Source organism: Ranitomeya imitator, chromosome 1 (genome assembly GCF_032444005.1).
Source record: "Ranitomeya imitator isolate aRanImi1 chromosome 1, aRanImi1.pri, whole genome shotgun sequence".
NCBI lineage: Eukaryota > Metazoa > Chordata > Amphibia > Anura > Dendrobatidae > Ranitomeya > Ranitomeya imitator.
In genome coordinates this window covers 611,464,569-611,480,537 of record NC_091282.1, presented here as the reverse complement: position 1 = coordinate 611,480,537, position 15,969 = coordinate 611,464,569, and the positions used below count along the sequence as shown (strand labels likewise).

General features: G+C 49.1%; 1 protein-coding gene across 4 annotated transcripts in view; it reads left to right on the top strand.

Moving 5' to 3' along the window:
- ASH1L (ASH1 like histone lysine methyltransferase) overlaps nt 1-15,969 on the top strand; it is a 116,736-nt gene that overhangs the window by 24,329 nt on the left and 76,438 nt on the right. For 3 of the 4 annotated variants that reach the window (XR_011312385.1, XM_069725901.1, XM_069725920.1), the window contains exon 2: nt 3,041-3,438. Coding sequence is in view for 3 of the 4 variants with exons in the window: in XM_069725901.1 (XP_069582002.1) it covers nt 3,094-3,438 (345 nt within the window). In the remaining variant the exon portion in view is untranslated. Of the gene's footprint in view, nt 1-1,745; nt 1,867-3,040; nt 3,439-15,969 lie in introns of those variants that run through there. The other variant, XM_069725910.1, reaches the window with a different exon arrangement.

The window sequence follows — 15,969 nt, the reverse complement described above, 5'->3', positions numbered from 1 at the left end:
TCCCTCCCTCCCTCGTTTCCTTCCCCCTCCCTCCCTCCCTCGTTTCCTTCCCCCTCCCTCCCTCCCTCCCTCCCTCCCTCCCTCCCTCGTTTCCTTCCCCCTCCCTCCCTCCCTCCCTCGTTTCCTTCTCCCTCCCTCGTTTCCTTCCCCCTCCCTCCCTCCCTCGTTTCCTTCCCCCTCCCTCCCTCGTTTCCTTCCCCCTCCCTAACCCCCTTCCCTCCCTCCCTCCCTCGTTTCCTTCCCCCTCCCTAACCCCCTTCCCTCCCTCCCTCCCTCGTTTCCTTCCCCCTCCCTCGTTTCCTTCCCCCTCCCTAACCCCCTTCCCTCCCTCCCTCGTTTCCTTCCCCCTCCCTCCCTCGTTTCCTTCCCCCTCCCTCCCTCGTTTCCTTCCCCCTCCCTCCCTCCGTCCCTCGTTTCCTTCCCCCTCCCTCGTTTCCTTCCCCCTCCCTCCCTCCCTCCCTCCCTCGTTTCCTTCCCCCTCCCTCCCTCCCTCCCTCGTTTCCTTCCCCCTCCCTCCCTCCCTCCCTCGTTTCCTTCCCCCTCCCTCCCTCCCTCCCTCGTTTCCTTCCCCCTCCCTCCCTCCCTCCCTCGTTTCCTTCCCCCTCCCTCCCTCCCTCCCTCGTTTCCTTCCCCCTCCCTCCCTCCCTCCCTCCCTCCCTCGTTTCCTTCCCCCTCCCTCCCTCCCTCCCTCCCTCCCTCGTTTCCTTCCCCCTCCCTCCCTCCCTCGTTTCCTTCCCCCTCCCTCCCTCCCTCCCTCGTTTCCTTCCCCCTCCCTCCCTCGTTTCCTTCCCCCTCCCTCCCTCCCTCGTTTCCTTCCCCCTCCCTCCCTCCCTCCCTCGTTTCCTTCCCCCTCCCTCCCTCCCTCCCTCGTTTCCTTCCCCCTCCCTCCCTCCCTCCCTCGTTTCCTTCCCCCTCCCTCCCTCCCTCCCTCGTTTCCTTCCCCCTCCCTCCCTCCCTCCCTCCCTCGTTTCCTTCCCCCTCCCCCCCTCCCTCGTTTCCTTCCCCCTCCCCCCCTCCCTCCCCTCCTTCCCCTCCTCTCCCTCCCCTCCTTCCCCTCCCTCTCTCGTCTCCTCGAGGATGGAGGCCGAGGGGGGATACAGCTTTCGGAGGAGGCCGAGTGGGGGGATACAGTATACGGAAGAGGCCGAGGTGGGGATACAGCATACTGAGAAGGCCAAGAGGGATACAGCATACAGAGGAGGCTGAGGGGGATACAGCATAAGGCTGCTGTCACACTAGCAGAATTTGGTCAGTATTTTACATCAGTATTTGTAAGCCAAAACCAGGAACGGAACAAATAGAGGAAAAGTATAATAGAAACATATGCACCACTTCTGTGTTTATCACCCACTCCTGGTTTTGGCTGAGAAATACTGATGTAAAATACTGACCAAATACTGATAGTGTGACGGCAGCCTAAGGAAGAGGCCGAGGGGGATACAGCATAAGGGTTCATTCACACATCAGTATTTCATCAGTGTTTGTATGCCAAAACCAAGAGTGTCTTCACACCACAGAATAGGTATCAATATTTCAATTGTAGTTTTGCTTTGTAAGTTCCACTCCTGGCTTTGGCATACAAACACTGATGCAAAATACTGATGTGTGAATGAAGCCGAGGGTGGATACAGTATACGGGGCGATGCTGTGCAGGCTGCCTTGGAGCAGAGCCTGGCAGTAAGGAAGGAGTTAATGGTGCTGCTGTTCCTGGGAATCCCTCCCTCCCTCCTCCGTCTCCCCTCCCCCAGTACAGATGCAGGGGCTTGTGGCAGGTTGGGTTTCAGTGAAGGGCCAGCCCTCCTCAGTGTAAACAGAGCACAGAGGCCAGTGCAGCCCAAGACAGAGCGGGGGAGCAGCCGGGACCAGGTACAGTGATAGTGGGATCTGCGCTCCCATGTCAGGAGAGTGCGGTGGGCCTGCTATGCGGCAGCCGGTGGCTGAAGGCCGCACTCTGTGACGTCGCCGTCATGTACTATTCTGCCCTGAGCTTGTAAGCTGCAGGCCTGAGGGACATGACCTCTCCTTCTGTTTGGGGTGATGCCACTGTCCGCTCTGTGTGGGGTGATGTCACTGCCCCCCTCTGTGTGGGGTGATGTCACTGCCCCCCTCTGTGTGGGGTGATGTCACTGCCCCCCTCTGTGTGGGGTGATGTCACTGCCCCCCTCTGTGTGGGGTGATGTCACTGCCCCCCTCTGTGTGGGGTGATGTCACTGCCCCCCTCTGTGTGGGGTGATGTCACTGCCCCCCTCTGTGTGGGGTGATGTCACTGCCCCCCTCTGTGTGGGGTGATGTCACTGCCCCCCTCTGTGTGGGGTGATGTCACTGCCCCCCTCTGTGTGGGGTGATGTCACTGCCCCCTTTCTCTGTGTGGGGTGATGTCACTGCCCCCTTTCTCTGTGTGGGGTGATGTCACTGCCCCCTTTCGCTGTGTGGGGTGATGTCACTGCCCCCCTCTGTGTGGGGTGATGTCACTGCCCCCTTTCTCTGTGTGGGGTGATGTCACTGCCCCCTTTCGCTGTGTGGGGTGATGTCACTGCCCCCTTTCGCTGTGTGGGGTGATGTCACTGCCCCCTCTCTCGCTGTGTGGGGTGATGTCACTGCCCCCTCTCTCGCTGTGTGGGGTGATGTCACTGCCCCCTCTCTCGCTGTGTGGGGTGATGTCACTGCCCCCTCTCTCGCTGTGTGGGGTGATGTCACTGCCCCCTCTCTCGCTGTGTGGGGTGATGTCACTGCCCCCTCTCTCGCTGTGTGGGGTGATGTCACTGCACCCTCTCTCGCTGTGTGGGGTGATGTCACTGCACCCTCCCCCCCCCCTGCTGTGTGGAGTGATGTCTCTGCTGCCTCTGTGTGTAGTGTTGTGGGGACGTATAGTGTAGCTGTGACCTTGTCTGGGGTCTGGCTAGTGTCTGCAGTGAGTGGGGGTACGTACGGTGTTTCTGCCTCATAGTTGGGGAGGTGGTTATCCTGCGTCTCACTGCTTGTGGTGTTCTTGCAGTGGTCTAATGTGGGACTATCTCTCGTCTGTTTCATGCCCTGACAGCTACGGCCGGTAGATGCCTGCTGCCCACCGTGTGAAGGCGCTGCCAGCCTGGGATGGACCATAGGAATTCTGCTATGTCAGGAGTGGGTGCCGATTCTGATGGGCACGTGAAATCTCCTAGTGCATCTGCTGGCAAGACTGATTCCGACCGTGGCACCAAGGAGCAGGATAGGACCTCTGACGCCCTCCCAGTGGACCAGGCACAGCAGTTCTCCATCACCCAGACTAACTTTTCTGAGGGAAACCTAAAGCTGAAGATCGGACTCCAGGCTAAAAGGACTAAGAAGCCCCCCAAAAACCTGGAGAACTATGTCTGTCGCCCTGCAATAAAGACAAGCATCAGGCACACGCGGAGGCTTATTCCCCGCAAAAAGATGGGAGAGGACTCCAATAAGCAGGTGAGACCCCATGTGTGACATCTCCAACCTGGGGGGGGCAACGATGCCGAAGTCTTTCCCCTGATCGTTGGTCGCTGGAGAGAGCTGTCTGTGTGACAGCTCTCCAGCGACCACACAACGACTTACCAACAATCACGGCCAGGTCGTATCGCTGGTCGTGATCGTTGGTAAATCGTTTAGTGTAACGGTACCTTTAGATAAGAGCAGGAACAGGTCTGACACTCTGTGGTACATGCATATTACATGACCGGTATAATATAAAGTTAATGCTCAGTCCTATCTTAATGTTTACTTCTAGTTCTCAGTATAATATACAGTAACTGCTCGCTTCAACTCTCAGTATAGTGTACAGTAACTGCTTGCTACTAGCTCTCAGTATAATAGTATAATATACGGTATCTGCTTGTTTCTAGCTCTCAGTATAATATGTGGTCACTGCTCGCTTTTAGCTCTCAGTATAAAGTACAGTAACTGCTAGCTTCTAGCTCTCAGTATAATGTATGGTCACTGCTCGCTTCTAGCCCTCTGTATAATGTACCATAACTACTCGCTTCTAGCTCTCAGTATAATGCACAGTAACTGCTCGCTTCCAGCTGTCAGTATAATGTACAGTAAATGCTCGCTTCAAGATCTCAGTATAATGTAATCTCGCTCTTCTCGTCTAACTCTCAGTAAATAATGTATGGTCACTTCTTGTTTCTCGCTCAATGTATAATGTAGGTAACTGCTCGCTTCTAGCTCTCAGTATATATGGTAACGTCTAGCTTTCAGTATAGTGTATGGTCACTTCTCGCTTCTAGCTCTCAAGTAAAATGTGCAGTTACTTCTCGTGTCTCTCAGTGTAATGTAAGGTCTTCTAGCTCGCAGTATATTGTACAGTAACTGTTTGCTTCTAACTGTCAGTATAATGTAAGGTCACTGCTCGCGTCTAGCTCTGTTTAATATATGGTCACTGCTCACTTGTAGCTCTCAGTATAATGTACGGTAAATGCTCACTTCTAGCTCTCAGTATAAGGTAAGGTCGCTGCTCGTTTCTAGCTCTCCATATAATGTAAGGTTGCTACTGGCTTCTAGCTCTCAGTATAATGTATGGTCACTGCTCGCTTCTAAAGGTACCGTCACACTTAGCGACGCTGCAGCGATACCGACAACGATCCGGATCGCTGCAGCGTCGCTGTTTGGTCTGTCCCCGGCGCTGTGCTTCTCTGCTCTGGCTGTGAGCACAGCGGCCGGAAAGCAGAGCGGTGACATCACCGCTCTGCTTTCCGGCTGACCGACGCTCACAGCCAGTGCAGGAGGAGTGCAGAGAAGCAGAGCGCCGGGGACAGACAGCGGTAGGTAAGTATGTAGTGGTTGTTTTTTTTACTTTAACGCTGGTAACCAGGGTAAACATCGGGTTAATAAGCGCGGCCCTGCGCTTAGTAACCCGATGTTTACCCTGGTTACCAGCGAAGACATCGCTGAATCGGTGTCACACACGCCGATTCAGCGATGTCTGCGGGAGAGCCAGCGACCAAATAAAGTTCTGGCCTTTCTGCCCCGACCAGCGATATCACAGCAGGGGCCTGATCGCTGCTGCCTGTCACACTGGATGATATCGCTAGCCAGGACGCTGCAACGTCACGGATCGCTAGCGATATCGTCCAGTGTGACGGTACCTTAACTCTCAGTATAATGTAAGGTCACTTTTTCCTATCGCCACGACAGCACCCACAACGAGAGAGGGGATCCGCCCACCTTCCGGACAGGAACCTACAGGTTAAAAAGGGGCGGTCCCCCTCGCCCTCCAGTTTGGGTTCCTGTCCGGACGGCGGGAGCCTACAGGTCGTTTCACCTACCCGGGTCCGCCAAGCCTCTGTGCGGTGTCCGGGTGAGAACGGCAGAGTCGGGGGCCCGGAAGCAGCGTCGGGGGAAGTCCTGTGTCCAGCTTTCCCCCTCGTCTGGCAAGGAGCGGCTGAATGCCGAAGTGGCGTTCCCAGGGGAAGGCACGCTGCGGGAGCAGGTCGGCGCTTATGACCCGGAAGTGATCGATCGACTTCCGGAGGAGACCGGGAGGAGGAGCGCGGGACTTTTGAAAAGGAGCAGCGCTCAGGTGAGATGTGTGTGCGGCAATATGTCTTCAGCAGGAGACGCTGAACACCGACAGGCAGGAGAGCACAGGTCTCATAGCGGCGAACGTGGGCAGCAGGATCCTGGCAAACCAGCGTCACGTCGCGCCTCACCCCCTCAAAAACCGGTACTCTACATTTTTTCAGCAGTGGTGAGTGTAATATGTAAACCATTGCCTGATACAGCCGTTTTTCTACACTATGCTTTATTATAGGGGAAAAAGGTCTCCAAATCCAAGCATAAGCAGTGTGCTGTATGCACAGAGCCTCTACCTGACACCCATGTTAAAAAGTTATGCCAATTATGCATATGTCGTATGTTGGAAGAAGAGGCCCCTCTCCGGGTATCGGATCTGAGGGAAGTAATTAGGGAAGAAATAAAATCATCCCTTAAAACCAGACGGCATGAAAAAAGCAGTGTGGAGTTGGTGTCCGATTCCAGCCCTTCAGTACAAGAAGGCGAGTGCTCGGAAAGTTCTTCGGCATCCTCTTCAGATGAGGAGGGAAGACCTTGCTTTTCCATGGAGGGTATGGAAACCTTAATTAAGGCAGTCCGTGCAACTATGGGGGTTGCAGAGAGTAAAGAACCAAAAACAACCCAGGAGATCATGTTCGCAGGGCTGAGCCAGAGAAGTCGGAAAGCCTTCCCAGTGGTGGATTCTGTTAAAGATCTGGTCAAACGGGAGTGGGACAAGCTGGATAAAGGGTTCTTACCTTCAGCGGCAAAAAGAAGGTACCCCTTTGAAGATGACACTTTGTCACAGTGGATGAAGGTTCCTAAAATAGATGCGGTAGTAGCCTCTACTTCAAAAACAGCCTCACTTCCGTTAGAAGATGTAGGGCTCCTCAAGGATCCTTCAGACAGAAAGGCTGACATGCTCCTTAAAAAACTATGGGAGTCATCATCTGGAGCCTTTAAGCCGGCTATTGCAGGCACCTGTACGGCCAGATCAATCATGGTCTGGGTGACTCAGCTGGAGGAGCAGCTTAAAGCGAAGGTACCCAGGGACAAGTTGCTGAATTCCCTGTCTCAGGTCAGAGAAGGAGCAGCTTATCTAGCAGACCCCTCAATTGATTCTCTGAAATTGGCTGCAAGATCGGCAGGTCTTTCGAATGCAGCCAGACGGGCTCTATGGCTAAAGACATGGAAGGGGGATGCCCAGGCTAAGGCCAAACTTTGCTCCATTCCATGTAGGGTGAGTACCTATTCGGCCCGGTGCTGGATGACATCCTTGCAAAGGCAGAAGATAGGAAGAAGGGATTTCCTAAAACGTTTAATCCCACTTTTAGGAACGCCTTCCGAAGACGCATGCCCTTCAGGAGATTCCAGCCAGACCAGCAGGGGTATAATCGCGATTCGGAAACATCAGATCATAAGAAGAAAGGTGGATACTATAAGAACCCTTCATCTTTCTCAAGACGTAGACGTAACTACAGATAGAACAGATCTACCAGTAGGGGGAAGACTAAAGTTCTTCTCAGATAGATGGAAAAAGATTACTTCTAGTGCCTGGATAATGGGGGTTGTTGAGTCCGGATTAAAATTAGAATTTTTGAGAACTCCCCCAGATCATTTTGTGATAACATCACTGGACACTCCGGCCCAACAACAGGCCTTAGAATTAGAGATTCAACAATTGCTTACAAAGCGAGTTATTGAAGAAGTCCCAAAACGTCAGGAGAAGACAGGCTTTTATTCTCCGCTATTCTTAATCTCTAAACCTGATGGGTCCTTTAGGACTATCATAAATTTACGTAAATTGAATAGATATCTTCAGTACCACGCTTTTAAGATGGAATCCATTAAGTCAACAACTAAGCTTTTGTTTCCTAGGTGCTACATGTCGGTCTTGGATCTAAAAGATGCGTACTACCATCTTCCAGTTCACAGAAATTACCAGCAATTCCTCAGGATGGCAGTATGGGTAAACCATCAGATTAAACATTTTCAATTTTTGGCAATGCCCTTTGGCCTGTCCATGGCACCTAGAGTTTTTACTAAGGTTGTTTCTGAAGTAATGGCCCATATTAGGGAAAGAGAAACCCTTGTGGTGCCCTATCTAGACGATTTTTTGATAGTAGGAAATTCAATTGACCAGTGTACGTCTAGGGTAAATGCCATAATATCATCCCTACAGGATCTCTGATGGATAATCAACTGGGAAAAGTCAAAACTGGAACCCACAAGACGTCAAATGTTCCTAGGAGTTCTTCTAGACTCAGAAGATCAGTCATCCTTCCTACCAGAAGACAAGAAGCGGAAGATCGTTCAAAGGATCACGGCCGTAAGAAAAGCTCCAAACTTAAGTTTAAGAGACGCAATGTCTCTACTAGGATCTTTGACTGTGTGTATATCGGCGGTAAGATGGGCTCAGGCTCATACCCGAATACTTCAGTACGAAGTTCTTCGAGCAGAAAAAGATCTTCACGGTGCTCTGAGCAGAAAGTTCAAATTATCACCCGCCACTCTTCACGATCTGAGATGGTGGCTCAATCCAGCACATTTGTCAAAAGGAGTTCTCTGGACCATCACTCCGAACAATACAGTTACAACAGATGCCAGCCCGTTCGGTTGGGGAGCCCATATGGGAGACATTCTAACCCAAGGGCGATGGTCGAGTCAGGAGTCCCAGAATTCCTCGAATCTAAGAGAGCTTACTGCAGTCTATCAGGCTCTTCTTTCCTTACTACCATCCCTGAGGAATACGCATGTACAGATACAAACAGACAATATGACTGTGGTAGCCTACATCAATCATCAGGGGGGGACAAGGTCTCGATCCCTGATGACCACTACAGCACAGATATTGTCCCTGGCCGAGAAACACTTACAATCCCTGTCGGCAGTACATATAAGAGGGGAACTCAATATAGAGGCGGACTACCTCAGTCGCCATTCCCTTTGTCAGGGAGAGTGGTCCCTAAACCAACAGATATTCGATCAGATAGTCAATCTGTGGGGGTTGCCGACAATAGATCTGTTTGCTACGAGGAGGAACAGGAAGGTCAGGAAGTTCGCATCCTTACATATAACAGACCAACCATTTATAGTGGATTCCCTTCGTGTCCGTTGGGACTTCCAGCTGGCATATGCCTTTCCCCCAATGTGTCTGATTCCGATAGTTCTCAGGAAGATCCGGGAGGAAAGAGCCAGAGTGATCTTAATCGCCCCCTTCTGGCCCAGGAGGCCTTGGTTCTCTCTCCTCATGACAATGTCTGTGACCGATCCCTGGGTGTTGCCAGTGGTTCCGGAACTCCTCTCTCAGGGTCCATTTCATCATCCAAATTTGGAGACTCTTCACTTAACGGCCTGGAATTTGAGAGGGAGCTTCTGAGGGAGAGGGGGTTCTCTAACGCTTTAATAGCTACTTTATTGAAAAGTAGAAAGGAGGTCACTACAAAGATCTACTCAAAAATTTGGAAAAAATTCCTTTTGTTTCATCAGCAACCATTAGGAGATAAGGCTCCGATTTCAGCTATTTTAGAATTCCTTCAGAAAGGCTGGGAATTAGGCTTAGCGGTCAACACTCTAAGAGTTCATGTTTCAGCCTTGGGAGCTCTATATAACAGTGATGTAGCTGGTAATAGATGGGTTGCTAGATTTATTAAGGCATGTCAGCGTTCTAACCCAATCCATATTGTAAGAATACCCCCTTGGGATTTAAATTTGGTACTTGAGGCGTTGACTGAACCTCCGTTCGAGCCATTAGACTCTATTTCAATAAAAAATTTAACCTTAAAAACAGCTCTACTCTTAGCATTAACATCTGCCAGGAGGGTCAGTGATATACATGCGTTATCAGTAGATCCTCCCTATCTAATAATTCTCCAGGATAAGATTGTCTTAAAGCCTGATCCTGCATATTTACCAAAAGTAGCATCTAAATTTCATAGAAGTCAGGAGATTTATTTACCATCCTTCTATGAAGATCCAGGTTCAGAAGAGGAGAAAAAATATCATACTCTAGATGTAAAGAGGGCGATATTAGAATACCTGGATAGGACACAAAGCTGGAGACAGAGTAGGGCTCTGTTTGTTTCTTTCCATAATCGGAAAAAGGGTTCTGGTGTCACGAAGAACTCTATCGCTAGATGGATTAGAGAAGCGATATGTCTTGCCTATTCTGCCAAGGGAGTAACACCACCAGAAGGCATCAGGGCGCACTCCACTCGGGCCATGGCATCATCCTGGGCGGAGAAGGCAGATGTCCCCATTGAAATGATATGTAAGGCGGCAACTTGGTCATCACCTTCCACCTTTTATAAGCACTATCGCCTTGATCTATCTGCTAATTCCAGCTTACAGTTTGGCCGTTCAGTACTTAGTGCTGTGGTCCCTCCCAGTTAAATAGTCTTTGAAAGTCTCTCGTTGTGGGTGCTGTCGTGGCGATAGGAAAACCGGTTTTTACGTACCGGTAATAGGATTTTACAGAGTCCACGACAGCACCCATACATTCCCCCCCCCCCGTATTTAGTTACTTATTCCTGCACTCTGTTGGAAGGTGTGCCGTAGAGTTCACTCTATAGAGGTGGTGGTATTTAGTATTGTTTAATATGATATTGTCATGTACTGATTCATTGGCGGTAACCCTTGTACTCTGGAACACAAACTGGAGGGCGAGGGGGACCGCCCCTTTTTAACCTGTAGGTTCCTGTCCGGAAGGTGGGCGGATCCCCTCTCTCGTTGTGGGTGCTGTCGTGGACTCTGTAAAATCCTATTACCGGTACGTAACAACCGGTTTCGCTCCTATCTTTCAGTGTAATTTAAAGGGAAGGTGCCGCGTTTTAATATTGTAAAAAAAAAAAAAAAACTCTTTAATTCCTTATTTTCATAAGTTATTTTCAAGTGCATAGTATTTATTGTTTTTTTTTTATTCATTTTTTTTTCTGCCACTGGGCGCCGCCATTTTCATTTGCAGGACTGTAAGTGTAGCTGCACGACACTTACAGTCTTCACATACGGCTGCCCTGGGCATAGGACTCAGCAGTCGGCGTCCGACCCCATAGCTACCATTATAAGCTTCTCTGCTCTGATGTGACCACGCCCCCTGGGCGGTCTCCACATCACAGCAGAGGCAGGAGATCGGCGCCATCTTGCTTCAGCCTACAGTGGAGTGTACCTGTGAGCTCCACTGTAGAGCCGTGCTGTTGGAGGGGCAGCTCCATCTGTCTCCTCTCACACTCAGCGGCCGTTCCCTGTCCTCTGCTGCCTGTAATCTCTAGAATCGCTAGAGAGTCTGAAGTGCTGTGGTCTGATGTCCTCTTATCAGGAGCTGCAGAGAGGTAACAGAGGGGGATGGGGGAGGCTCTGTGCTGCTCTGACCTCTCACTGCAGCTCCTCACAGGACATCAGACCCTGCATCTATCACTATACTGTGCTGAGCCATGTATCTAATCCTCTCCTGTGCTGACCTGTGTATCTAATCCTCTCCTGTGTGATACTGTCTGCTGAGCCGTGTATCTAATCCTCTCCTGTGTAATACTGTGTGCTGAGCCGTGTATCTAATCCTCTCCTGTGCTGACCTGTGTATCTAATCCTCTCCTGTGTGATACTGTCTGCTGAGCCGTGTATCTAATCCTCTCCTGTGTGATAGTGACTGCTGAGCCGTGTATCTAATCCTATACTGTGTGCTGAGCCGTGTATCTAATCCTCTCCTGTGTGATACTGTCTGCTGAGCCGTGTATCTAATCCTCTCCTGTGTAATACTGTGTGCTGAGCCGTGTATCTAATCCTCTCCTGTGTGATACTGTCTGCTGAGCCGTGTATCTAATCCTCTCCTGTGTGATACTGTCTGCTGAGCCGTGTATCTAATCCTATACTGTGTGCTGAGCCGTGTATCTAATCCTCTCCTGTGTGATAGTGACTGCTGAGCCGTGTATCTAATCCTATACTGTGTGCTGAGCCGTGTATCTAATCCTCTCCTGTGTGATACTGTCTGCTGAGCCGTGTATCTAATCCTCTCCTGTGTAATACTGTGTGCTGAGCCGTGTATCTAATCCTCTCCTGTGTGATACTGTCTGCTGAGCCATGTATCTAATCCTCTCCTGTGTGATACTGTCTGCTGAGCCATGTATCTAATCCTCTCCTGTGTGATACTGTCTGCTGAGCCGTGTATCTAATCCTATACTGTGTGCTGAGCCGTGTATCTAATCCTCTCCTGTGTGATAGTGACTGCTGAGCCGTGTATCTAATCCTATACTGTCTGCTGAGCCGTGTATCTAATCCTCTCCTGTGTGATACTGTCTGCTGAGCCGTGTATCTAATCCTATACTGTCTGCTGAGCCGTGTATCTAATCCTCTCCTGTGTGATACTGTCTGCTGAGCCGTGTATCTAATCCTATACTGTTTGCTGAGCCGTGTATCTAATCCTCTCCTGTGTGATACTGTCTGCTGAGCCGTGTATCTAATCCTATACTGTCTGCTGAGCCGTGTATCTAATCCTCTCCTGTGTGATACGGTCTGCTGAGCCATGTATCTAATCCTATACTGTCTGTTGAGCCGTGTATCTAATCCTCTCCTGTGTGATAGTGTCTGCTGAGCCGTGTATCTAATCCTCTCCTGTGTGATACTATCTGGTGAACTGTGTATCTAATCCTCTCCTGTGTGATACTGTCTGGTGAACCGTGTATCTAATCCTATCCTGTGCTGACCTGTGTATCTAATCCTGTGGAATACTGACTGTTGAGCCGTGTATCTAATCCTCTCCTGTGTGATACTGTCTGCTGAGCCGTGTATCTAATCCTATCCTGTGTGATACTGTCTGCTGAGCCGTGTATCTAATCATCTCCTGTGTAATACTGTCTGCTGAGCCGTGTATCTAATCCTATCCTATGCTGACCTGTGTATCTAATCCTCCTGTGGAATACTGACTGCTGAGCCGTGTATCTAATCCTCTCCTGTGTGATACTGTCTGGTGAGCCATGTATCTAATCCTATCCTGTGCTGACCTGTGTATCTAATCCTCCTGTGTGATACTGTCTGCTGAGCCGTGTATCTAATCCTCTCCTGTGTAATACTGTCTGCTGAGCCGTGTATCTAATCCTATCCTGTGCTGAGCCGTGTATCTAATCCTCCTGTGGAATACTGACTGCTGAGCCGTGTATCTAATCCTCTCCAGTGTGATACTGTCTGGTGAGCCATGTATCTAATCCTCTCCTGTGTGATACTGTCTGGTGAGCCGTGTATCTAATCCTCTCCTGTGTGATACTGTCTGGTGAACCGTGTATCTAATCCTATCCTGTGCTGACCTGTGTATCTAAGGCTATGTGCACACGTCCGGATTTTTAGCGTTTTTTTTTTTTGCGGAATTTCGCCATAAAAACGCTATAAATCCACTAAAAAAACGCTAACATTATGCATCCTATCATTTAGAATGCATTCCGCATTTTTTGTGCAGATGTTAGCGTTTTTTTCCGCAAAAAAAACGCATACCGCAAAAAATCCGGACATGCTCTATCTTTTTGCGGATTTCCTATCAACAAGGACATTCCGGAAAATAAAAATAAAAAGCAAAAAATCCGCGCAAAAAACGCGCAAATTCCGCAAGAAATCCGCGCAAAAAAAGCACGCGGATTTCTGGCAGAATTCTCAGGATTATGTCAGGAAAAAATCCTGACGTGTGCACATAGCCTAATCCTGTGAAATACTGACTGCTGAGCCGTGTATCTAATCCTCTCCTGTGTGATACTGTCTGGTGAACCGTGTATCTAATCCACTTCTATGCACTCCTCTCCCCCCTGCATATCTTTCCCCATTGCACACGCAACTCAATGTGTACGATAACAGGAGCTGCGAGCGTCATGCTGTATTATGGCATTATGTGAGATCTATATGACGGTATTATGTGATCTGTATGGTGGTATTATGCTTGATCAGTATTGTGAGAATTATATGGTGGTATTGTGTGATCTATATGGCGGTATTATGTGAGAACACTGGCAGCATTATGTGTGATCTATATGGCGGTATTATGTGAGAACACTATGGCAGTATTATATGTGATCTATATGGTGGTATGTGAGAACACTGGCAGTATTATGTGTGATCTATATGGTGGTATGTGAGAACACTGGCGGTATGTGTGATCTATATGGCGGTATTATGTGAGAACACTATGGCAGTATTATGTGTGATCTATATGGCGGTATGTGAGAACACTGGCGGTATTATGTGTGATCTATATGGCGGTATGTGAGAACACTGGCGGTATTATGTGTGATCTATATGGTGGTATTATGTGAGAACTGTATGACAGTATTGTGTGATCTATTTGATAGTATTGTGTGTGATCTATATGGCGGTATTATGTGAGAACACCATGGCAGTATTATGTGTGATCTATATGGCGGTATGTGAGAACACTGGCGGTATTATGTGTGATCTATATGGCGGTATGTGAGAACACTGGCGGTATTATGTGTGATCTATATGGTGGTATTATGTGAGAACTGTATGACAATATTGTGTGATCTATTTGATAGTATTGTGTGTGATCTATATGGCGGTATTATGTGAGAACACTATGGCAGTATTATCTTCAGAAAGCGGACCCATTCTATGGTGGTTCTGGCTGAGCACCTGCACGCGGGTCTGGGGTAATAGAGGGGGCAGCATGACCTCCAGTTAGGTGTAGTCAGGGCTGGTGAGGTAGCTGAAGAGAGGGGTCTCATTTTTATCGTTACTATATGGCTACATTTCCTTCCCAGCGTCACCCCGTACTTCGCCTGTCACCTCGCTTTCACATATTGCCAGGACAGGATGGAGAAGACAGGATCTGAGGAGGGGAATGGGGTCTGTATGCAAAGTCTGGATCAGACCAGGCCATCAATCCGCAGAAAGGTTTCCTGGATTTCGGTGGAGCAAACAAGCAGATGGTCCATCCATGTGTATAAAAGATAGCGCTCTATGTACAATCCCTGGCTGCTCCGCGCACCAAACAGGGGGCCCCCATAGACCAGCACACTGCTCTCCTGAAATACTCTGTGCTGCTGTCACCCTGCTCCCTCCACCACCTATCTCCCAGAATCCATGCTGCCTGCCATCCTCGGTGACTGTCTACTTGTCAAAATAAGGCTGCTTTCACACTAGCGTCGGTACGAGCCTTTCGCAGTGCGTCGTACCGACGTATGCTGTGAAAGAAATGTCCGATGTGGGCAGCACAAGCAGTCTTACGACGCTTCCGCTGCCCCATTGTTAGGTCTGGGCATGAGGGGGCGGAGTTTCGGCCGTGCATACGCGGTCGAAAAAATGGTGGACTCGACGCACAAACGTTACATGTAACTTTTTTTGTGGCGGCGGTCCACCAAAACATGACGCAACCGTCGCACGACAGTTGTGACGTGTGGCAATACGTCGCAATGCGTCGGTAATGTTAGTCTATGGGGAAAAAACGCATCCTGCAGACAACTTTGCAGGATGCGTTTTTTCTCCTGAATGACGCATTGCAACGTACAGCCAACAACGCTAGTGTGAAAGTAGCCTAAGGCTGCCGTCCACGCTCAGTATTTAGTCAGTATTTTACCTCAGTATTTGTAAGCCAAAACCAGGAGTGGGTGATAAATGCAGAAGTGGTGACATGTTTCTATTATACTTTTCCTCTAATTGTTCCTCTCCTGGTTTTGGCTACAAATACTGATGTAAAATACTGACCAAATACTGATAGTGTGACGGCAGCCATACTCTGCAGTCACCAACAAAATGGCTGCTCACTGGGTTCCTGAATATCATCCTCTCTAATCCCTTAGCAAACACCCAGAAGGGGAGGAGAGGAGACATCACACAGGTCAGCAGACTCCGCCCATAATTACTGCAGTGCTGTAATGTGAGCTAGTTGTACACTAGGTTTTTCTGAAATTTCAGCAGCTGCTCCCCCTAGTGTTGAAAAGTGGAAATTCCAAAACTTTTCAAATTATTTTTCATATTTTACTAAATTATAAACAAATGATAATATTTTTTAAGAAAATGTAATCATTAATTCTTTACATTTTTACAATTTCTGAAAAAAAATTTTTTTTGATGGCACCTTCCCTTTAAGGTCACTGCTCACTTCTAGCTCTAAGTATAATGTAAGGTCGGTGCTCGCTTCTAGCTCTCAGTATTATGTACGGTAACTGCTCGCTTCTAACTTTCAGTATAACGTACAGTAATTGCTTGCTTCTAGAGCTCCGTTTAATGTACAGTAACTGCTAGTTTCTAGCTCTCAGTCAAATAACGTAAGGTACCTGCTCACTTTCTATGTAATGTATGGTCAACTGTTGCTTCTAGCTCTGGGTAATGTGCGATCACTACTTGCTTTTAACTCTCAGTATAATGTAAGGTCGCTGCTTATATGTCCACTGCTCGCTTCTAACTCTTAGGGTACCGTCACACAGTGGCATTTTGATCGCTACGACGGCACGATTCGTGACGATCAGGGACCCCGCT